Raw genomic sequence first — 22,390 nt, forward strand, 5'->3', positions numbered from 1 at the left:
ACAAATGATGAAGGGGAGCAAAACCCAACGGCACATAATGAGTTAAATGTAGTGAAATGCAGGGAAATGTATGAACCGTAAATGTAGAGACGCATGATTCCTAATCCCTTAAGAAAAGGGAAGCTTAATGGAGAAATTAACGAAAATTTGGATTTTTGGCTTAATTCCTAGTGGACTTCACCACAAGGGTTTAAATCCTTCTTTTTTTTCTTTTTTTTCTTTTTTTTAACCACAGAAACCATCTCAAAATACCACGATGATCATTTATCAAATTAGGCTTTATAAAATGTTAGTTCAGTTCAGAATTACTGAACAAAGGCATATGGGATCCTGAATCCAGTATCCAGTACCGAACTTTTCAGTTCGAGATGTTTTCGGTCTGGTTTCGGGACTTCTCAGTACCGAACAATTTATCGTGCCAATAACTTATTTATAAATAAGTGTTCATTCTTATCCTATTATATTTATACAGCTCGTCACATAAAGAGAGAAAACACGCCCCACAAGTGAAAAAACGAAGAAAACTGACTTGATTGGATTCGACACAGGCAACTAGCCGCAACAAGTGTGACTCCTAACGAGATTCCATCTGGTTTTATGAAGTGTATTGTTACGTGGAAATTGTGAGGTTCTTCTGCATGAAAAGGAGGGAAGTCCTTGCTAATCTGTTTGAGTCATGTAACAGCGGCAAATCAGTGGCGCAATCGCACTCTCAAACCCTCAAAGCCGGCCTTTCCCAAGACAGCTTATTTGCCACAAAACTCAACGCTCTCTACGCAAAATATGAGTCCGTCAGTCATGCTGGTAAGGTGTTAGACAAAACTCCCCACAGAATTGTCTATCTCTTGAATGCCCATGCTGAGGAGCTACTTTAGAGAGGATCGATGGGAAGAGACCTTGTGGTTATTCCGTAACATGATGTATGAGTCAAGAGGCAATGATGGAAAACCCAATAATTTCACCATTCCCATGCCTTGAAGGCGTGTGCGAGGTTAAGGGCGCTGGTGTGTGGAAAAATAATACATGGGCTTGTGAAGAAACATGAGAAGGTAGCAATGAAATTATAAGCTTTTTAAACATGTATCAATGACATAAATCACTCCAAAACCAAACTGTAGCACACAATTCATCACTACCATGACAGCTGACACCTTCCTAATCACACAAGTTTACAAACATGGGAATAAAATTCACAGTTCAAAACACTCTTAAATATCATTACAAACAAGTAAATTTTTGTTGGATGCAGCCATCCAACTACCATGATCCTTAAGCGCCCAATGTTGGATTTTCAAAAGCGAAGAAACCCCAGAAAGGCTCCTTTTTGGCCTTGCTGCTGCTGTGTTACCACTTGGAAGTTGGTTACTCAGATTTTCCCGTGCATTTTCCCTTTACCTTCCTCCGTGATTTGATTTTTCTCACAACAGCCACCCCAAACCGACAACCATCACCCACACTCAACCTCGGCAGACACCCACCATACTCCGCTGCTGTACGATCTCTTCCTTGTAGCTGCCGCACCATATTTAAATCGGGATCATATCGATCCCTTCATAACCAAATCAACAAAATTGTTGATCTCACTCTTGTATGTCAGACTAATTAAGCTCCAGTCATCTGTTGGACTTGATCTCGCAGCAGTTTCCGGAGCCATGGCCGCGATTTTGAAACCCCACGCAGACATATAGTGAGGAAGTTGGGTTTTGGGTTGGGACACTTGGTTTGTTTTAGGAGAAGACAGAAGATTTAACAGTGTTTGGTTAGGTTAAAGGAACGGACAGGTGTCGCATATTTAGAAGAGCCAGAGAGGGGCTACAAGGGTATTTGGGTGCAGAAAACTTGGACTCAAAAAAGGTAATCATTTAACCAAAAAAAAAAAAAAAGTGCTGCCTAGGCTATGGGAAAGCAGTCACAATTCAGATGGGGCGGCCTTTCAATAATAAACACGAAAAAAAATATAATAAAAATAATGAACTGTTGCAGACGCGACATGGGATTCCAACCGAGTGCTTGACATGTTTGTAAGTCTCTGGTTTTTGTTAGTCCGATGATAATGAACTGTTGCAGACGCGACATGGGATTCCAACCGAGTGCTTGACATGTTTGTAAGTCTCTGGTTTTTGTTAGTTGGATGATGTCCCCAGCAACATTCTTGATGAACAATCCTTCCCGCCTGCAAATTGAAAGTCCAAATTATGCAAACAGATGATTCATCATGCAACAGGTATGAAATAATTCATCATGACTTTGGCTGATTAGTGAGACTCCCAAATGTTGGATCTTATTGGACTTAACTAATTATGATAAAGTTAAATATATGTTAAATAAAGAATTAATTACACTTAATATTTGAATCAAACACTTCCTCAATTTTTTCATCAATCGTCCATGGCTTCCTCACGTAGTTCTTCGACTACTTCTTTACACAGTTCTTGTTATTTACCTGAGATATATGTAGACTCAATGGTTGTTCTCCAACTCTTCTATTTTTACAAGACAAATGTGATTCATAGTGTGGTAATGAATTAGGGTTTGCTATATTTATTCCATTTGGTATCGGAGCCAATAATATTGGCTTGTCATTAATCCGTTAAAGGCTGATGCTTATCTAATTACTAATCATTATATTGTTCTTCTAATATGATCCTGGAATTGGATTCCTATGGCTATTATCATTGTGGTGTGGTTTCCTCAGTATTTGCAGCTAAAGGATGTTCGTGACAAACGCAAAGGTATATATATATATATATGTGTGTGTGAGTGTGTGTGTGTGTGTTGTTATATCGCTAATATCTTTCGGCTTCTTCAGAATCAGTACTCTGATGAAACTTCCCAAAAAATAAACCCATGTCTTCACCAAAGTGGGACTTTAAAGGGATTCTTTGGTTGTGGTTTATACATATAGCTTATAAATGAATAACGGTTGCAACTTAATCTTTGGTTAGGCATGATGACATATAGACATAGCTCATATCAAAGGTTATTGAAATTGACAATTTTTGAAGGAGATCCTATCATGGTAGATTATTCTTAGAACGAATGTTTATATCATTTTTCACCAAATATGAATTATTAGGAAATTTTATTCAAGGAGTTTCTTAAATGAAATTGTGATTAGTTTCTTAGATGATTAGTCTATTACACGAAACTAATCTTTCCAAAGAAAGACATAATGAGTGGTTCAAACAACTTTCTGGATAAACAATAATTCACGCCTGCCAATTGAAAACCCAAATCATGCAAACAGAGGATTCATCATGCAACAGCAAGATTCATAGGAACTAAATGCCTTATTCATCATGACTTTGGCTGATTCGTGAGACTCCCAAAAGCTAATTATACAAGATGTTGCAAGCAATTAAATTTTGTAAAAGAGGAAATTTGAATTTATACCCGACCGCCGTGGTTTTAAGATTCCGGCCACTCAATTCTGCACAAGCCTTAAGATCCTTTCTCCACTGCTCGACTTCATTTGGATCTTCATCCCTTTCATGCTTCTGAAATGCTTCCCCAAAACTACCACGCTGTTTCCTCACTTCAGAAGGGTCAACGTCGTAGAATAGTGGATAGACTACTTTCCCCTCTCTCTCTCTCATGATCTTCGACAGCTCCCTCAAGCACCATCGGGACTCCACGTACCTCTTCGAGAAGATGACGATGGCGATCCTCGACCCTTCGATTTCTCGGTCAAGCTCCCTCTGTATATTTCCCCCCCTTCTGAGCTGGTAGTCTACAAACGTGTAGATGTCGGCGTTGCTTAACGCAATCGAGAGGTGGTCTGTGAAGGTTTTGCTTGTGTCCTCGCCTCTAAAGCTCAGGAACACCTCGTACTTCCAACGGTTTGCATGGGCGGAGCTGCTGATATTCACTACTTTCAAAAAAAAACATGAAAAAAAAATAATAAAAATAGTGAACTGTTGCAGACGCGACAAGGTATCCCAATCGAGTGCTTGACATGTTTGTAAGTCTCTGGTTTTTGTTAGTACGATGATGTCTCCAACAACATTCTGGATGAACAATCCTTCACGCCTGCAAATTGAAAGTCCAAATTATGAAAACAGATGATTCATCATGCAACAGCAAGATTCATATGAACCAAATGCCTTATTCATCATGACTTTGGCTGACTCGTGAGACTCCCTAAAGCTAATTATAAAAGATGTTGCAAGCAATTAAATTTTGTAAAAGAGGAAATTTGAATTTATACCCGTCCGCCGTGGTTTTAAGATTCCGGCCACCCAAATCTGCACAAGCCTTAAGATCCTTTCTCCACTGCTCGACTTCATTTGGATTTTCCTCCCTTTCATGCTTCTGAAATGCTTCCCCAAAACTATCATTCTGTTTCCTCACTTGAGAAGGCTCAACGTCGTAGAATATTGGATAGACTACTTTCCCCTCTTGGTCTTCTCGGCACCTCATGATCTTCGACAGCTCCCTCAGGCACCATCGGGACTCTGCGTACCTCTTCGAGAAGATGACGACAACGATCATTGACCGTTCGATTTCTCGGTCAAGTTCGCTCTGTATCTTTTCCCCCCTTCTGAGCTGGTAGTCTACAAACGTGCGGATGTCGGCATTGTGTAACGCAATCGAGAGGTGGTCTGTGAACCCAGTGCGTGTGTCCTCGCCCCTAAAGCTCAGGAACACATCGTACTTCCAGCGGTTTGCATGGGCGGAGCTCCAGTTATACACTGATTTCAAGAAAAGGGAAAAAAGAAAAAGAAAAATGAAAAGTAGCGGTGGATTCTTGCACAGCTCGTACTTCCAGCGGTTTGAACGCCGAGAGGAAGACGAAGGGGCGGCTGTTGCATGGGTGGATCTGCTGATATTCATTGATTTCAAGTACAGAAGTGAAACTCCTGATCGTTTCAGTCTAAAGAAAACAAGTATCTCCCAAGATTCCCCAGTGAAACTCCTGATTATTCTTTTGGATCACTGGAAGATGTGAGATTGATTTGCAAAAGCAAACCCTCGTATATCTGAAACTCATCTCAAACAGATGCAAAACTGAAATCGAAAATAGTAGAGAGAGGAGATACTGCTCTTTAATGACTTCCAGTTCCAGCTCCTTGTCTCTATCTCGATCTCGATCTCGGTCTCAGTCAGATTTGGCGGTGAAAGGAAGATGGGGCTGCAGGGGAGAGGGAAAAGGAGAAAAATAATGAAGAAACAAATGGAGAGAAGATGCAAAGCTGCCGCTGAGAAGGAAAAAGAAGAACGAAAGGAGGAAAGAATATGCTAGCTAGGGTTTGTGGTAAGAAGGCTTTTCTTAACATGGGCTTGAAGTTTAGCTTTTAAGATGTTTGGGTTTAGAAATTGGGCTTGAAATTGGGTAAAAATTTAAATACCTAACATAAATAAATAAAATTAATATATATTTAGTTTGGTTCTGTTTCAGAATCATTGAAACTAAAATCAAACCAAATGATTTCGGTTTAGTTTGGCTTTTTTTATTCGTTTTTTAAGTTTCGGTTTGGTGTTCAATTTGATTTTTCATTTTGTTTTCGGTTTTTTTAACCCATCCTCAGTTCACGACCTTGTTCTATTTTAAGGGTGGTGTACATGTTGGTTCAATTGATGTTGGTGGACTTCATGGGTTCATTAACAAACATGACAAGGCTGCATTGGACATGGCACATGTTTGTGGGTTCTGCATTTATTGAATTGTATTTTAAATGCGGACAAATGAGCCAGAGTTTGGCAATCAATGCTCCAATTAGAACAAAATATGAGGACCAATTCTAACATTAACAAAACATAATAATAGTAATATGTCACTTATGCGATATGCTAACATTAAATTCTAATCAGAATGATTCGCATGTGACGAGTTTATCGTCACGTAACGTTTTTATATTGCATGTATAATTTATTGTGAGACGTCACGTGACGAATACCCCTTCAATTTAAGAGCTTTGCAAAACCTTAGCATTGAATGGAAAAATGTCCAACCAGTGATGGAGATGATTTGTTGGAACTAAATAGACTATAAAACAGGTAAGGGTCATAGCCTAGTGATTTATGCATTCGTTGAATGGTCCAATTTCATGAATCTAAATTATGTACTCTTTTCATTACTCAAGCAAAATAGAACAAAGATTGACTCTTAATTCATAAAATTGGTATCTTAACTTTGATAAAATGCGGAGCATTTGTCCTTCACATATTCATAACAAACAAAGCACGTAACATGAGTTTCACTTGTTTAATTTTGACGAAAATTCTCATGCAAATGCTACACTTTTTATAAAACTCTAATACCAATTCCACACACCTCGTCAAAGAGAGAAAGAAACACGCCGCACGAGTGAAGGAAAAAATAAATAAATAAAATTCCCTGACTTGGTTGGAGTCGACACAGGCAACTTAGAGGCACAACAAGTGTTACTGCTAACGAAACTCAATCTGGTCTTAGGACGTCTATTGTTACGTGGAGATTGTGAGATTCTTTTGGGTAACCAAGTTGTTCTTCCGCATGAAAAGTAGGCGAGTCCTTGCTAATCTGCTGCATCATGTAACAGCGGCAAATCAGTGGCGCAGTTGCACTCTCAAACCCTCAAAGCCGGCCTTTCCCAAGACAGCTTCTTTGCCACAAAACTCAACGCTCTCTACGCAAAATATGAGTCCCTCGGTCATGCCCGCAAGGTGTTTGACGAAACGCCCCACAGAACTGTCTATCTCTGGAACTCCACGCTCAGGAGCTACTGTAGAGAGAATCGATGGGAAGAGACCTTGTGTCTATTTCGTAACATGATGTCTGAGTCAAGAGGTAATTGATGAAAAGCCTCATAATTTCACCATTCCCATTGCTCTGAAGGCTTGTGCGAGGTTAAAGGCGCTGGCATGTGGAAAAATAATACATGGGTTTGTGAAGAAACACGAGAAGGTTGCATTGGATATGTTTGTGGGTTCTGCATTAATTGAATTATATTCAAAATGCGGACAAATCGGCGAGGCTGTGAAAGTGTTTGACGAGTTTTTGCACCCTGATGTGTTTTTGTGGACTTCTATGGTTACTGGATATGAAGAAGCATTGGAGTTTTTCTCCCGAATGGTGATGGTGGGGCGCATTAATCCTGACCGAGTGACCCTTGTTAGTGCTGTTTCAGCTTGTGCTCAGTTATCAAATTTTAGAATTGGAAGTTGTGTGCATGGTGTTTCTATTAGGAACGGGTTCAACTCTGATTTATCTTTAGGTAATGCATTGCTAAATCTCTAAGCAAAGACGGGTTCTGTCAAAACTGCCGCTAGGTTGTTCATGAAGATGCCGGAAAAAGATGTGGTTTCTTGGAGCTCCATGATTGCCTGTTACACTCATAACAGGGATGTAATAAAAGCGTTAAATCTTTTCAACGAAATGATTGACATGAGAATCGAACCTAATTAGTGACTCTGGTAAGTGCATTACAAGCATGTGCACTGGCAGGTAATTTAGAAGAAGGTAAGAAGATCCATGAAATCGCTACTAGGAAGTGTTTCGAGTTAGATATAAAGGTAGCTACAGCCTTGATTGATATGTGCATGAAGTGCTCTGCACCTGAAAAAGCAGGTGAGCTCTTCAATAGAATGCCAAAGAAAGATGTGGTTTCGTGGGCCGCCTTGTTAAGCAGGTATGCTTATAACGGAATGGCATTCAAGTCAATTGGGGTCTTTCGCGACATGCTATCAGACCAAACTCTGCCTCCATGCTTATGTGATTAAACAAGCGTTCAAGAATAACATCTTTGTTGGAGCTTCACTCATAGAGTTATACTCGAAATGCAGCAGCATAGACAATGCTGTCCTATTATTTGAAGGGATAACAGGCAAAGATGTTGTTATCTGGAGCGCGATGATTGCAGGTTATGGAGTTCATGGACAAGGAGAAGAAGCTTTAAAAGTATTTGATCGGATGGTTAAGCACTCAGACCATGTTGCATGAATACCAACTTAAGCCTGGACCTGAGCACTACGGGATAATTGTTGATCTTCTTGGCCGGACAGGAGAGCTGGACAAGGCAATGGAAATCATTGAGACAATGCCCAATCCAACTGTACCGCATGCTTGGGGAGCCTTGCTTGGTGCATGCCTGATTCATAACAACACAAAGCTTGGAGAGGTTGCAGCAAAGTCTCTTTTTTCGGCAGGGTACTACATCCTGCTCTCGAAAATATATGCCATGGATAACAAATGGGAAAATGTGACAAATCTTAGAACTTTGATAAGGGAGAAGGGGTTAAAGATGATGTCCGGGCAGAGCGTTGTCGAGGTGGGGAGTGACATCTGTAGTTTTGTTGCCGGAGATAGATTGCACCTTGATTCCGATCAGATTTATGGAGTGCTAGGAAAATAAGAGGTGGAAATGAGAGAGGAAGGTTATGTTCCCAATGTCGATCTCCTGCTACACGACATGGCGGATGCTGTCTAGATTTGAAAATTTTCCATACTGAATTTGCAGGGTATGATTAGTAACAATTAGAGTTAACCACATACATCAAACAACTAGGATTAATTATAGGAGAGAAAATGAGGGCAACAATGGGAGTGGACGAAGGGTGAAAGGGGAAATTGGTTTCAAAGAAATGGGGTAGGGAGACCGAGAGAGGGATAAACACGACACACACTTGCACGTAAATTTCTCTAATGTCACTAATGAATCAAATAAGAAATCATTAATTTATTTTATAAGAAAATAAGCTACTTATATGTTTAATTAAGAACTTGTTCGGCATTGCTTCGCTAAAAACGCTTCGGCTAAAAGTTCTTTTATTATACCCACATTGAAACTCTTATTAAAAATTCAAGTACTTTCTAAATAAGACACTTTGAAATGGTTTCTTTCATTTCCCAATTGTTTCTTCTTCATCGTCAAAGCTTTCAATATTGGGATCAGATAACCTTAACTCTGCATCGTCGTCAAAGTCCTCCTCAACAGACTCATATGGTGTAGTCTGATAGTCCTCTTCCTCATCAGTATCTTCATCAGACTCATATGACACACGCTTATAGTCCACTTCTATCAGATCTTCAAATACAGTTTCCCATTTTACGATATCCACTCCTGTTTTCTTCACCTTAATTTGATGATCATCCTCTGTTTCAATAAAGTCTGCAAGCACACGAACCCTGTCGCCACCTTTCAGATTGAGCTTCTTGTTTGTAAGATTTCCCAGCCAAAGATAACATTCATGGGAAGCAGTTACGGTGGTCACCATTGGCCAAATGTGAAAACATGTTCGCTGGGTACGATTAACAACATGAAGGCATAGGGACCCAGTACAGTCTGAGTTGTCCGAAGAATAGATGATGCACACAGCCAACCCTCCCTTATAATCAAAATTAGTCGGCACTTCAATTTCGACAGTTTCATCAGCTCGCGCAACATAGGGTAACCGGCGAGGAATATCATTTACAGAGAGAGAAAGTCCACCAATTACATCCCCCTTCCATTTCTACAACACGAGGTGCAAAGTAAGTATAAGCAACAATATGAAAATCAGAGAGGGAGAGCGAAAGTTCCATACCAATAGGATGTTCTCCTTAAAAGTAGCAGTGAGACTGGTGCACCCTTCCATATGAAGGGTACGCATGTTGCACAAGAAGTTATCCAGGTTTGGAATAACTTTGAGTTTGCGGCAGTCTTTCATTTGCAAGTATATCATTTGCGACATCTCTGGAAGCTCGGGCATTATTTCCAGTTCAGTGCAGTAATTTGCTTCCAGTGTATGCATACTTGGCGGCAAATCTGGGATTGCCTCAAGGCTTGTGCAATGATTTAGATACAAAGATGTAAGCTGGGAAAGGCCACTGAGGATGGGTAGCCTATGAAAACCATTTCCATCTAGTAATAAACTGCATAAAGAAGATAGACTCCGAAGGCTTGCAACAATGGCATCATCCGTTATATTGCAGTCTCTAAGATCTAAATACTCAAGCATCTTCAGTTGTGCAAGTAAATGGTAACCCTCAGACACACTCTTACAGCTGTTGAGGCCCAAACTCTCGAGATGTGGGAGTTTTGAAAGGTCAGGTAATTGAGTCAGGTTACGGGAATGATCGAGATAAAGAAACTTCAACTTCTTCGGCAACTGTTTGGCAAAAAGATAGAACAAAAATCATAATCCATATTAGAGAGAGAGAGAGAGAGAGAGAGAGAGAGAGAGAGAGAGAGAATGACTGTCGACTGATGTTGGTATTTACAAAACACGGGCGAGGGAAGGATTAATAATTTGGTTGAAGTTACGACAATTATATGTAGTATTGTACCTGATCGGAATCCACCCAAACTCGGACAAGCTTGCTGTTGCTCAAGTCAATAAGAAGTAAGTTTCGTAAATCAAAATCTTTGGGTATGACCTCTAGAGGAAATCCCTGCCAAAGCAATACTCTTAACTCCTTGGAAAGATGACGGTAGCGTCCAATGAGCTTTACATAATTGAGTTGGAGAAATTTCAGATGCCGCATCTTCTTAAATGCTTTTGTGCGGAAGGGATGCTCATCTGATTTTTCTGGCAACACTAAAGTTAGCCCTCTAATCGCTTCCGTTCCCTGTTGGGGGAAAACAATAACAAATCTAATTCAAGCAAAGCCATGACTATCTGTGAATGAACTACAAATGCAGCGTATACAATGCATTAGATGTGGGATATGCATATGCTTCTGTTCATTTACATACATTCAACATAACATTTTTTTATTGGGATTTGGGAAAGTACTTACAGATTCGTCTCTTAACACGCTTGTTACGTCTACACGACGCCACAATCGACTACGTTTTCCAGGTTCCATAGCACATTCTGCCCGCACAATTTCTCTTCCCATGTCTCGAATCAAATCATGCATCCTAAATTTTGGTGAATCAAAATCTAGAAGACACCGATCTTGAATGGTTTTGATTTCTGATTCTACACAAAAGCCACTGCAACTATCCAATATTGCCATGACATGAGTTCCATGCCAGTTAATAAAGAAATGAGATATGTCAAGGAACACACCTTTCACATGATCATCACTTAGCCCGTCATAGCTTAATCTAAGTGTTTCATGAATTTTTCCATGTGGAATATTTCTCAATTTATCCAATGTACTTTTCCATATGCTTTTACTCTTTTTCGTAGCCAACAAACGGCCTACGACTTTAAGAGCTAGCGGCAATCCTCCACAATAATCAACAACACCTCTTGCAAGTTCAATATATTCTTTATCAGGACAATGATTTCCAAACGCATGCCAACTAAGGAGCTCAAGAGCTTCTTCATCCGTCATCGTTTGTGCCTTATATTTTTTTTCCACCTTCTGTATATTCAGCACTTGTTCATCTCTTGCTATTAAAATAATCCTACTTCCTGGACCAAACGAGTCATGTTCTATCGCCAATTCATCTAATTGGTCCGCATCATTTATGTCATCAACTACGATGAGAACCTTCACGCTTCCAAGTCTTTTCTCTATCTCCTTGGTCCCTTCGGCAACACTACTTATTTTAATGTCAGGCCATTTCAAAATATCTCGAAGAAGTTGTTCTTGCAGACTAACCATATTTTTCTTTTTACTCCTCACCTCCTCAAGGTAACATTGACCATGGAAACTATGATGGTATGTGCTATAAATGGTTCTAGCAAGCGTTGTTTTACCTATGCCGCCCATACCCCAAATTCCAATTATTTGAACATCATGTGAACCTCCAACATCTAAGTATTTAGTACTGAATTCTTCAACGCGAAAAGCTATACCAACTGAGTGCTTGGCTTCTTTTAAGTCGCTGGTTTTTCGTAGTCCGTTGATGTCCCCAACAACTTTCTGGATAAATTCTCCTTCACGCCTGCCAATTGGAAATCCAAATTATGCAAACAGATGATTAATCATGCAACAGCATGATTCATATGAACTAAATGCCTTATGCACCACGACTTGGCTGATTTGTGAGTGTCCCAAAAGCTAATTGTACAAGATGTTGCAAGCGATTAAATTTTGTAAAAGAGGAAATTTGAAATGATACCTGTCGGCAGTGGTTTCAAGATTCCGGCCAACCAAATCTGCAGAAGCCTTAAGATCCTTTCTCCACTGTTCGACCTCATTTGGGTCTTCATCCCTTTCATGCTTCTGAAATGCTTCCCCAATACTACCGCTCTGTTTCCTCACTTTCGAAGGGTCAACGTCGTAGAATATAGGATAGACTACTTTCCCCTCTTGATCTTCTCGGCACCTCATGATCATCGACAGCTCCCTCAGGCACCATCGGGACTCCGCGTAACTCTTTGAGAAGACGACGACCGCGATCCTCGATCCTTCGATTTGTCGGTCAATTTCTCTCTGTATATTCTCCCCCTTTTTGAGCTTGTAGTCTATGACCGTGGTGATTCCGGCACTGCGTAACGCAATGGAGAGGTGGTCTGTGAACCTAGTGCGTGTGTCCTCGCCTCTAAAGCTCAGGAACACGTCGTACTTCCAGCAGTTTGAACGCCGAGAGGAAGACGAACCGGCGGCGGCGGTTGCAAGGGCGAGGCTGCTGGTATTCATTGATTTCAAGCAAAGAAGTGAAACTCCTGATCGCTTCAGTCTAAAGAAAACAAGTGTCTCCCAAGATTCCCAGCGAAACTCCTGATTATTGTTTTGGATCGCTGGAAGATGTGAGAGCAAAAAATAATGAAGATAGAAGAGGGAGAGACGCAAGATGCGGCTGCGTAAGAAATGATAGGAGGGAGAAAATAATTGCAAGAAGGATTTTCTTAACATGGGCTTGATTGATTAAGTCTAATCTACCAATATATTATATTTAAGGCTAAATAGTCAGGCCTTGAGATTTGCATATCACATTATTTTAGTTTCTGAGATAAATCAATAGAAGTGGTTCATGAGGTTGTCCACCATTCATCATTTTGGTCATTTCGTTAAAAAGTGTCCCGAAGCTCTTGGGCGAAATTTTGGTCAATTTTCAAAGTCGTAATTCAATCGTTTCTTAATCAAATTCGACCCATAATATATCAAAATGAAGATAGGAAAATGAAGAATAAGATTATACCCATTTGGAAGCCCAATGGTTGCCGGAGATGGCTGGAAAATAACCTCAAACTTTAAATGTTCATAACTTCTTCAATACTCAACTAAATCCAGTGATTCAAAAACAAAAATCATACTTCTCGACGAGACAACGAGAATGATATCTTTTTTGATGGATAATTCGCCGTGTTTTAGCCGGAAAACGGCTCAAAAGTGGCTAACACGAGACCAAGACAGCCACTTTCGAGCCGTTTTTCGGCCAAACGATGGCAAGTTAGCCATAGAAAACCATGCTCTTCGTCTCGTCAATAAGTATGATTTTCATTTTTGAATCACTTGATTTCGTTGAGTATTGAAGAAGTTGTGAACGTTTAAAGTTTACCCAGTTTCCGGTGAGTTTTCCAGTTTTTTCTCGCACCAGTCAATTTTGAGGCTATTTTCCTACCATCTCCTTCAACCATTGGGCTTCCAAATAGGTATAATCTTATTCTACAATTTCCTATCTTCATTTTGATATATTATTGGTCGAATTTGGTTAAGAAACGATTAAATTACGAAGTTTTGAAAATTGCCCAAACTTCAAGTCAAGAGCTTCGGACCATTTAACAGAGTTTTTAATGGAATGACCAAAATGATGGTGGACAATCTCAGAGACCACTTTTATTAATTTGAATTCTCAAAAAAATAAATGATGTGTTACGCAAATCTCACAAACTATTTTGCCTATTTAGCCTATATTTAATATGCCTTATTATTCTTATAGGCTGTCATTGTCGACGGCAACGCGATCATTATTCAAAGCATATAATCAGTTTTTAATTAAGGTGGATTACCGTTCTTATTGGTTTGAAACATTCAAACTATTAAAATATAGTTTTGAATAATTGCTAGTGGACGTATTAAACGAGAGTGCGAGAGGCACGATAACGGTTCTTATTGAAAAATTTGGATTAGGATCCTCTCCTGATCTAAGGATGAGGATTTTCCTGATCAAGGAGTGTGGGTCGTTGGATGAATATCCAACGACTACAAACATGGAGTCCTTTTAAAGTTATAATAATTTTAACTATTGGATTTTCATCCAACGGCCCATATTCCTTGAACAGGAAGATCCTCATCCTTAGATCAGGAGAGGATCCTGATCCGAAAAATTTAATCCATAACACATGATGCAAAATTAAATACATATTCATATAGGCCATGAAATTTATAAATCAAGACGTGCTCAGTTATCAAATTTATTAAAAATTTCTAAGTACCTCATTATTTTGTTTGGATTGATCAGTTGACCCGATTAAAATGCCCAACCTACTTGAGAACCTGCATTTACATCGAATATGAGAACTTGGCTAGGTCCCGTCCATGTACTTAGCACAACTATCCATTAATGGTCATATATAATGTAATGGCATTGAACGACCATATTTGACCATCAATAAATGATTGCAATAAGTACTTCAATCCCTAGCTAATATTATTAAACTCGAATTGCAACGTTTACATCGAAAGTTAGAGTATTAAACAATCCTTGCTCCACGGCTACCTAGTGTCTCCATTAAAATTGAAAGAAGGCTAGATGTGCTCTTAGCAAATGTCCCCAATAAAGGGGATTATTATTGGCACTCCAAAATCTCATTTTGCACTCCAAACTTTCTATAATTAGAAAGAAAAATATATTTGTGAGGCGTGTATAATGAGATTATTGGAGTGCTAATAACAGTTCCCTAAATAAATAAATAAAATTCATATATATTCGGTTTGGTTTTAGAATCATTGAAACCGAAACCAGACCAAATGATTTTAGTTCGATTTGATTTTTTGTTCAGTATGTTTTTTAGGTTTCAATTCGGTGTTCCGTTCATTTTTTTCCCTGTATTTAATCCACCCTTAGTTCACGACCTTATTCTATTTTAAAGGGTGGTGTACAGGTTGGTTCAACTGATGTTGATGGACGTCATGGGTTTATGAACAAACATGACAAGGTTGCACTGGACATAGACAAGGTTGCATTGGACATGGCACATGTTTGTGGGTTTTGCATTGATTGAAGTATTTTAAATGCAGACAGATGAGCCAGAGTTTGGCAATCAATAATCCAATTAGGACAAAGTCCGAGGACCAATTCTAACATTAACAAAACATAATAATAGTAATATGCCACTTATTTGATATGCTAACATTCAAATCTGATCATAATGATTCACATGTGACGAGTTCATAATCACGTAATGTTTTAATATTGTACGTATAATTTTTTGAGAGACATCACGCGACGAAAGGCCTTTCAGTTTAAGAGCTTCGCAAAACTTTTAGCATAGAATGGAAAAATGACCAACCAATGTTGGAGATGATTTGTTGGCAGGAACTAAATATAACTATAAAGCAGGTAAAAGGCAGTAGCCTAGTGAAGTGCGTGCTACTGCTTTTTACTAGATTTTTTCGTAATAAGAGAAAAGGAAAACCAATGAAAATGATTTGAAAACTTTGAGTTTTAATAATAAGGATAAAATAAATGGTAAAGTGAATAGTATCAAGTTTGATTTTTTAGTATAAAAATATGGTTTTTCATTAAAGTGAACAATACTATGTGATTTTCGTTAAAACTCCCTAAAAAAATGAGCGGTGGAAAGAGGATGAGAGCCTACGGACCCTAATGAGCTTGACCACTGGTTTGATTGATGACTAAGAATTAACATCTCTTTTTTTGTGACCTGAAACACAATTAGGTTTGATATAAGTTAATAAAAGAAAGTATGAACCTAAGAATTTGTAGTGGAAAATACAAAAGATTCTTAATATACCAAAGAAATAACGTATCAGTCATGAGTTGTACGTTGTTTTGTATTTATCATTGATAGATTAATCATCGTCATCGTCAATGTTATCATCAAACTCATATGATATAGTATGATAATCCTCCTCAATGGGCTTTGTATAGTACACGTTCATAATGCACCTTATTCACTCCTAAATGAAAAAACTATAGGAAAACAAAAATCGGTAGAAAGTGAGAGAATTAGTGAAAAAAAAAAAAAGTGGTATTTTGGTAGAATGATTCTATGGTATGTATGTTCACATAGCTATGAATTATACATATTACAAGTTGACTTTGTACAAATATTTAAGTGATTCATGTATTTGCTGAATGGTCTAAATTCATCGTACTTTTTCTACCTCCTCAAGTGAAACAAAACAAAGATAGACTCGTAATTCATAAAATTCGTATCTTAATTTGATAAAATGTGGAGCATTTGTCCTTTATATATTCATAACAAAAGAAGCATGTAACATGTGTTTCACTTGCTTAATTTGACGGAAGTTCTCATGCAAACGCGATGCATTTTATAAAATTCTAATACCAATTCTATACATCTCATCGAAGAAAACCGACTTGATTGGATTCGACGCAGGCAACTTATAGGCACAAGTGTGACTGCTAACGAAATTCGATCTGGTTTTATGAGATCGTGAGATTCTTTTGGGGTAACCAAGTGAGTCTTCTGCATGAAAAGGAGGGGCGTCCTTGCTAATCTGCTTGCATCATGTAACAGCGCGAAATCAGTGGCGCAATTGCACTCTCAAACCCTCAAAGCCGGCCTTTCCCAAGACAGCTTCTTTGCCGCAAAACTCAACGCTATCTACGCAAAATATGAGTCCCTCGGTCATGCCCGCAAGGTGTTCGACGAAACGCCCCACAGAACTGTCTATCTCTGGAACGCCATGCTCAGGAGCTACTGTAGAGAGGACCGATGGGAGGAGACATTGTGTCTATTTCGTAGCATGATGTCTGAGTCAAGAGGTAATGAGGAAAAGCCTGATAATTTCACCATTCCCATTGCTATGAAGGCGTGTGCGAGGTTAAGGGCGCTAGCGTGTGGAAAAATAATACATGGGTTTGTGAAGAAACATGAGAAGGTTGCATTGGATATGTTTGTAGGTTCTGCATTGGTTGAATTGTATTCCAAATGCGGAGAAATGGGCGAGGCTGTGAAAGCGTTTGACGAGTTTCCACAACCGGATGTGTTTTTGTGGACTTCTATGGTTACTGGATATGAGCAGAATGGTGATCCTGAAGAAGCATTGGAGTTTTTCTCCCGAATGGTGATGGTGGGGCGCATTAATCCTGACCGAGTGACGCTTGTTAGTGCTGTTTCGGCTAGTGCTCAGTTATCAAATTTTAGAATTGGAAGTTGCGTGCATGGTGTTTCTATTAGGAACGGGTTCAACTCTAATTTATCTTTAGGTAATGCGTTGCTAAATCTATATGCAAAGACGGGTTCTGTCAAAACTGCCGCTAGGTTGTTCATGAAGATGCCGGAAAAAGATGTGGTTTCCTGGAGCTCCATGATTGCGTGTTACACTCATAATGGGGATGTAATAGAAGCGTTAAATCTTTTCAACGAAATGATTGATATGAGAACCGAACCTAATTCAGTGACTCTGGTAAGTGCATTGCAAGCATGTGCGCTGGCAGGTAATTTAGAGGAAGGTAAGAAGATCCACGAAATTGCTACTAGGAAGTGTTTCGAGTTAGATATCAAGGTAGCTACAGCCCTGATTGATATGTACATGAAGTGCTCTGCACCCGAAAAAGCAGTTGATCTCTTCAATAGAATGCCAGAGAAAGATGTGGTTTCGTGGGCTGCCTTGTTGAGTGGGTATGCTCATAACGGAATGGCATACAAGTCTATTGGGGTCTTTCGCGACATGCTATCATACGAAACTAAGCCTGATGCCGTTGCTATGGTCAAGCTTCTTGCAGCTTGTTCGGAATTAGGGATTCTTCAACAAGCTTTTTGCCTCCATGCTTATGTGATTAAACGTGCCTTCAAGAGTAACATCTATGTTGGAGCTTCACTCATAGAGTTATACTCGAAATGCGGCAGCATAGACAATGCTGTCCTATTATTTGAAGGGATAACAGACAAAGATGTCGTTATCTGGAGCGCGATGATTGCAGGTTATGGAGTTCATGGACAAGGAGAAGAAGCTTTAAAAGTATTTGATCGGATGGTTAAGCACACAGATGTCAAGCCAAATGATGTAACATTTCTCTCGATTTTATCTGCATGTAGCCATTCGGGTTTGGTTGAAGAAGGCATCAAGATATTCAACACGATGTTGCATGAATACCAACTTAAGCCTGGACCTGAGCACTACGGGATAATTGTTGATCTTCTTGGCCGGGCAGGAGAGCTGGACAAGGCAATGGAAATCGTTGAGACAATGCCCAATCCAATTGCACCGCATGTTTGGGGAGCCTTGCTTGGTGCATGCCAGATTCATAACAACACAAAGCTTGGAGAGGTTGCAGCAAAGAGTCTTTTTCGGTTGGATCCTAATCATGCAGGGTATTACATCCTGCTCTCAAATATATATGCCATGGATAACAAATGGGAAAATGTGACAAATCTCAGAACTTTGATAAAGGAGAAGGGGTTAAAGAAGATGTCCGGGCAGAGTGTTGTCGAGGTGGGGAGTGACATCCGTAGTTTTGTTGCCGGAGATAGATTGCACCTTGATTCTGATCAGATTTATGGAGTGCTAGGAAAATTAGAGGTGAAAATGAGAGAGGAAGGTTATGTTCCCAATGTCGATCTCCTGCTACACGACATGGCGGATGCTGTCTAGATTTGAAGTGTTGAGAAATTTCTTGTCGGGAAAGTTTCGACCCACATGAAAGGCGTAATGATATGGACAGACTCTAGGACTCTGATATTTTTCTATCAAATTACTTGCATCAATTTCATGAAAATATGTAGTAGTTACTTGTATCAATGAGCAGTGGCTTCTTTTCCAGAAGCAAGGACAAATTCTACATACAGATTCTTGAAGGCAATCATCACTGTCATCAGCAGAGGACCCATAATCGCTCCCTGTAATTTGATCAGAAAAACGCAATTAAAACGCCATTCCAATCACTCTAATTAACATAAATGCAAGCATTAATTCACAAGAATAAGGTTTAGATAAAAAGGAAAATTACTTCCAACATGGAGGGGAAAAGAGCAATGCCCCCAAGTATGCTAAGGCCAGTGAGGTAGGCGTTCTGTCCCGGAATCTCATCTTGGATAGCTGCTGTGCCGTATTCCAACAGAATCTGATGAACCGCCGTCACCAAAACTGCCTCGACATATCTCTCTTCCATGGCCAGCTGCAGCGCAGCCGGAATGGACAAGAACCAAGCCGGTGTAATTTGCAAAACAGCGCTCATAAGAGCGAGGGATGTGGACATGTAGAGGAAATGAATCTGGTAGAATCGAAACAAGAGATACGTAAGGCTCCCTTGAAAGAATGTGACCTTTGCAGCGGCCAACAGCACGCTGCTGACAGCGTGATCAAGCACTTGAGCACACCGAACCCTTGTGGATTTTGAAAGGGGCAGCATTCCAAGGACATGATCCATAACGCCGCCGGAATCAGTAGTGATTAGGTAGTACAAAAGCCAGAAGAACACCGTCAATTCGAAGAAGAAATTGAACAATCCTGCAGCCCCTGAAACGAGCGAGACTGCCATGAAAAACAACAGATTTGCTCCTCCGGCCACAACCATTGTTCCGCTAGCGAGTACTCTTCTGGAAAGGTCTAACCCCTGCAGCAAGAAATCTTTCGTTTTCTCCGCTAAGTCTTCCCTTGTGATCGATGACATGAATTCTCCAAACAAGCCGTCGATATCTCTATGGATCACGCCCCATTCTCTGTTCCTCACCCGGGATTGAATGCCACGAAACTTCTCCGAAAAATTAGGCTGATCATCACCATTAGTACTAATACTACTCGAAAAATGGCGGCCCGATTCATTACTATTCGACATGGGATTATGAATCTGATCCTGATTTGTACTCAAGTAATGCCTAACACTGTCAACAACCTCCGTCACATTGTAATGCGCCGCCAGAGAATCGATGTTCTGCGAAACAGTTTCGAAGAACTTGGTGGCGTAATCGTCGATCAATTCCGGAACCTGATTTGCATTCATCCATTTCTTTAATCCGACCCTCCCGGCGTAATCGTAATTCATCTCTTCCAAATGTGCTTTGAGTGAAATCACAGCTCCTTTCCCTTCAATTGCGATCTTATACGAAAAGAAAAAGAATCCCAACACAGATCCCACGATCATCACCGTGATCAGGCCAATCGCCACCGCCGTCTTCAACCTGTTGAGCATCATGCTCGTTATGCACCGGCTAATTTTCCCGCCAAAATTAGCGGGGGAGTTACTATTGCTGTTAGTATTATTGGTATTTTTGAATTTTAATCTGCCGCTGCGGCGAACAGAGGAGATGGCGGAGAGAGTGGTGGCGACGCCTGGATCGATCAGAATGCTTCTGTAACCGAGAGCGTAGGCGACGAAGCAAGCCATGGCAAAAGCTGGGACGGAGATAATGCCAATGCTCTCGTATACGATGACGAAGAGAGCGAAAGAGATGAGCCATTGAACGAGCTTGGAGAATCTGATCTGCCTCTTTCTGCAGTTGGGGCGGCGGCGAAGGAGGCAGCACTGGATGGCGGTGTGGGAATCGACGAGGGAGGCGGTGGTGGCGCGGAGGGCGGCGATCGGGATGGCAATTAGGGTTTCGAATAGGCCGAGGTTGAGGGAGTGGGACCAGAAGGAGACGAGGGCGGTGTGGAGCTCGCGGAGAGGCATCGAGCAGAGGATCGCCCAGTGGATCGGCCGCCAGTAGCCTTGGAGGAGCTTCGTGACGCCGTAGAGGAGGGCCAGCGAGAAGGCGAGGCCCGCGTGGGCCATCGCCACGTACATCGCGATCCGAACGTGAGGGTCATCGATCGGCAATGGCGACGACGGTGATGGTTCGGTTTGGGGTTTGGGTTCGGGTTCGGGTTCTGGTGCGGCTGGTGGTGGAGGGTGGGAGGATTCGGGTTCGGAATGCGGGTCGGGATCGGGATTATCGAGGATGGGGTGAGTGTTTTTCTTCTTGCGACGGTGGCGGCGGTGGCAATTGAGGTTTGTGGGAGGAGGGGGAGGATTAATCGGATGATTAGAGGTTGATGACATTGGTAATCTTGATTAAGGGAGTAAGGTTAGGGTGATTAGCCATGTGTTTAATTTTTAATTAATTAAGGAGGTGATTAATGGGGAGAATTCGGACAGTCTATTGTTTCCTGGTCGCTACAAGTGTTCAGCTTCCCGCGCGAAGGCGCTAAGAGCTTCATATGTTTGAAAAAAAAAAAAAAAAAGTTAAAAAACAAAAATAAAATGAACTCAAAATTATTGGTTCTGAGTTTGAAAAATAATTAAATGACCAAAATCCCCATTGAATCAAATTTTGATATCCACCTTTTGCGATTAACATATTTTTCAAGTACAAATTTTAATATCGTTTATTTTTTAAATTATCATGTAAATATTATTTTTATAAAAATTAGATAAAATTAGAGATTGTTTACTCATATATGGATTAAATAAGTTGACGATTCAACATTAATATGTTACTTGATATTAAAATTGTCTAGATGTTCAACATAATTGGTACATATAAATTACTAAATATCTCACATTTGAGTAATTTTTTGTAAATATTTTTTAAGCTGATGAAAAATAAACAATTTATATTGTAAAATTATACAATAACAATACATTATCCCAAATAATAGACAAATAATACAAGTGACTGACAACTTTTGTAAGACCCAAAACATGATACAGTGCGCTACATATCATTATATAATTCGATAAACACATGAAAAAAAAAACAAAAACCTTTCCTCTAATTATATAATATGATGTATCCCTCGTAGTACAAGATATTGAAAATTTTCACAATCGATCACAATGAATGCAAATATTCTCTCACTTAGAACAAAAATTAGAATAAACATAAAAGTTCGTGCGTTGCCTTAAAAGTAAATCTAAATCCCGCCGTGTAGCGGGAAAGCAAAAGCAAAAACATTATCAATTCAATTTGTTTCACTGCCACAGTGCCACTTTAGAAAAATACAAATATATACATATTATATGCTATTATTTACAAATTTCTTGCGTAATTTGAAAATCGAATCTAATCATGCGTTCTTAGTGGCAGACATTTTTTAAAGAAAAAAGAAATATCATTGCTTTTCTGCTATTCTGCATGTTTTTAATAAAAATGACAAAATAAAAGTGTAAGTGAATAATACCAGAAGTGATTTTTCAAGGTAAAAATATCTTTAGCGTTATAAGTATACAGTATCAGAAGTGTTTCATTAATATTTCCTTTTTTTTAAGGGTCATGTTCTCTTTTCTACTAAAAAAAAAAAGAGAAATGCTAAGGAGACTAATAGGATTCTCCATAGATTTATGTCATCCCACATTTTAATGTTAATTTTCATATTAACATTATAAAATATTATGCAAAAAATATAAGGTGATAGACAATCTATGAAGTAGTTCCATTTTTAAAAGAGTCTCAG

The 22,390-nt window shown here is 39.7% G+C and overlaps 5 protein-coding genes across 5 annotated transcripts; 2 read left to right on the forward strand and 3 right to left on the reverse strand.

Moving 5' to 3' along the window:
• Nucleotides 1-1,069: 1,069 nt before the first annotated feature.
• LOC137709296 (uncharacterized) lies at nt 1,070-5,282 on the reverse strand. The gene is made up of 3 exons (XM_088689082.1): nt 4,208-5,282; nt 3,394-4,029; nt 1,070-2,173 (listed from the first exon to the last, which is right to left on the reverse strand). Exons 1-3 carry the CDS (start codon nt 4,831-4,833, stop codon nt 1,891-1,893), a joined length of 1,545 nt encoding a protein of 514 aa, XP_088545208.1. The 5' UTR covers nt 4,834-5,282; the 3' UTR covers nt 1,070-1,890.
• A 1,352-nt stretch (nt 5,283-6,634) lies between these two features.
• LOC137709295 (putative pentatricopeptide repeat-containing protein At3g01580) lies at nt 6,635-8,333 on the forward strand. Its single transcript, XM_088689410.1, has 5 exons — nt 6,635-6,706; nt 6,818-7,196; nt 7,427-7,610; nt 7,765-7,841; nt 7,984-8,333. Exons 1-5 carry the CDS (start codon nt 6,635-6,637, stop codon nt 8,331-8,333), a joined length of 1,062 nt encoding a protein of 353 aa, XP_088545536.1.
• A 309-nt stretch (nt 8,334-8,642) lies between these two features.
• Nucleotides 8,643-12,719, reverse strand: LOC137708276 (disease resistance protein Roq1-like). Its single transcript, XM_068447319.2, has 5 exons — nt 11,979-12,719; nt 10,700-11,801; nt 10,247-10,528; nt 9,505-10,068; nt 8,643-9,432 (listed from the first exon to the last, which is right to left on the reverse strand). The coding sequence occupies exons 1-5, from the start codon at nt 12,713-12,715 to the stop codon at nt 8,821-8,823; spliced, it is 3,297 nt and encodes a 1,098-aa protein (XP_068303420.2). The 5' UTR covers nt 12,716-12,719; the 3' UTR covers nt 8,643-8,820.
• A 3,551-nt stretch (nt 12,720-16,270) lies between these two features.
• LOC137709294 (uncharacterized) lies at nt 16,271-21,108 on the reverse strand. Its single transcript, XM_068448380.2, has 2 exons — nt 18,966-21,108; nt 16,271-18,855 (listed from the first exon to the last, which is right to left on the reverse strand). Exons 1-2 carry the CDS (start codon nt 20,994-20,996, stop codon nt 18,754-18,756), a joined length of 2,133 nt encoding a protein of 710 aa, XP_068304481.2. The 5' UTR covers nt 20,997-21,108; the 3' UTR covers nt 16,271-18,753.
• On the forward strand, nt 16,484-18,818 carry LOC137709403 (putative pentatricopeptide repeat-containing protein At3g01580). Its single transcript, XM_068448497.2, has one exon. It carries the CDS (start codon nt 16,484-16,486, stop codon nt 18,608-18,610), a length of 2,127 nt encoding a protein of 708 aa, XP_068304598.2. The 3' UTR covers nt 18,611-18,818.
• Nucleotides 21,109-22,390: the final 1,282 nt, after the last annotated feature.

Source organism: Pyrus communis, chromosome 17, assembly GCF_041283825.1.
Source record: "Pyrus communis isolate YQ-2024b chromosome 17, ASM4128382v1, whole genome shotgun sequence".
NCBI classification, from domain to species: domain Eukaryota; kingdom Viridiplantae; phylum Streptophyta; class Magnoliopsida; order Rosales; family Rosaceae; genus Pyrus; species Pyrus communis.

Bases quoted from the DNA above. Each gene is read 5' to 3' on its own strand.
- LOC137709295 (XM_088689410.1), top strand. From the start codon at position 6,635: ATGCCCGCAAGGTGTTTGACGAAACGCCCCACAGAACTGTCTATCTCT. The intron at 6,707-6,817 runs GTAGAGAGAATC...ATTGCTCTGAAG, and splicing joins CTCCACGCTCAGGAGCTACT to GCTTGTGCGAGGTTAAAGGC. The intron at 7,197-7,426 runs GTAATGCATTGC...GTGCACTGGCAG, and splicing joins CAACTCTGATTTATCTTTAG to GTAATTTAGAAGAAGGTAAG.
- LOC137708276 (XM_068447319.2), bottom strand. From the start codon at position 12,715: ATGTTAAGAAAATCCTTCTTGCAATTATTTTCTCCCTCCTATCATTTC. The intron at 10,529-10,699 runs GTAAGTACTTTC...TTCCCCCAACAG, and splicing joins GCGTGTTAAGAGACGAATCT to GGAACGGAAGCGATTAGAGG. The intron at 10,069-10,246 runs GTACAATACTAC...TTTGCCAAACAG, and splicing joins TTTGGGTGGATTCCGATCAG to TTGCCGAAGAAGTTGAAGTT.
- LOC137709294 (XM_068448380.2), bottom strand. From the start codon at position 20,996: ATGTCATCAACCTCTAATCATCCGATTAATCCTCCCCCTCCTCCCACA. The intron at 18,856-18,965 runs GTAATTTTCCTT...ATCAAATTACAG, and splicing joins TTTTCCCCTCCATGTTGGAA to GGAGCGATTATGGGTCCTCT.
- LOC137709296 (XM_088689082.1), bottom strand. From the start codon at position 4,833: ATGAATATCAGCAGATCCACCCATGCAACAGCCGCCCCTTCGTCTTCC. The intron at 4,030-4,207 runs GTATAAATTCAA...TTCAATTTGCAG, and splicing joins CTTAAAACCACGGCGGACGG to GCGTGAAGGATTGTTCATCC. The intron at 2,174-3,393 runs GTATAAATTCAA...TTCAATTTGCAG, and splicing joins CTTAAAACCACGGCGGTCGG to GCGGGAAGGATTGTTCATCA.
- LOC137709403 (XM_068448497.2), top strand. From the start codon at position 16,484: ATGAAAAGGAGGGGCGTCCTTGCTAATCTGCTTGCATCATGTAACAGC.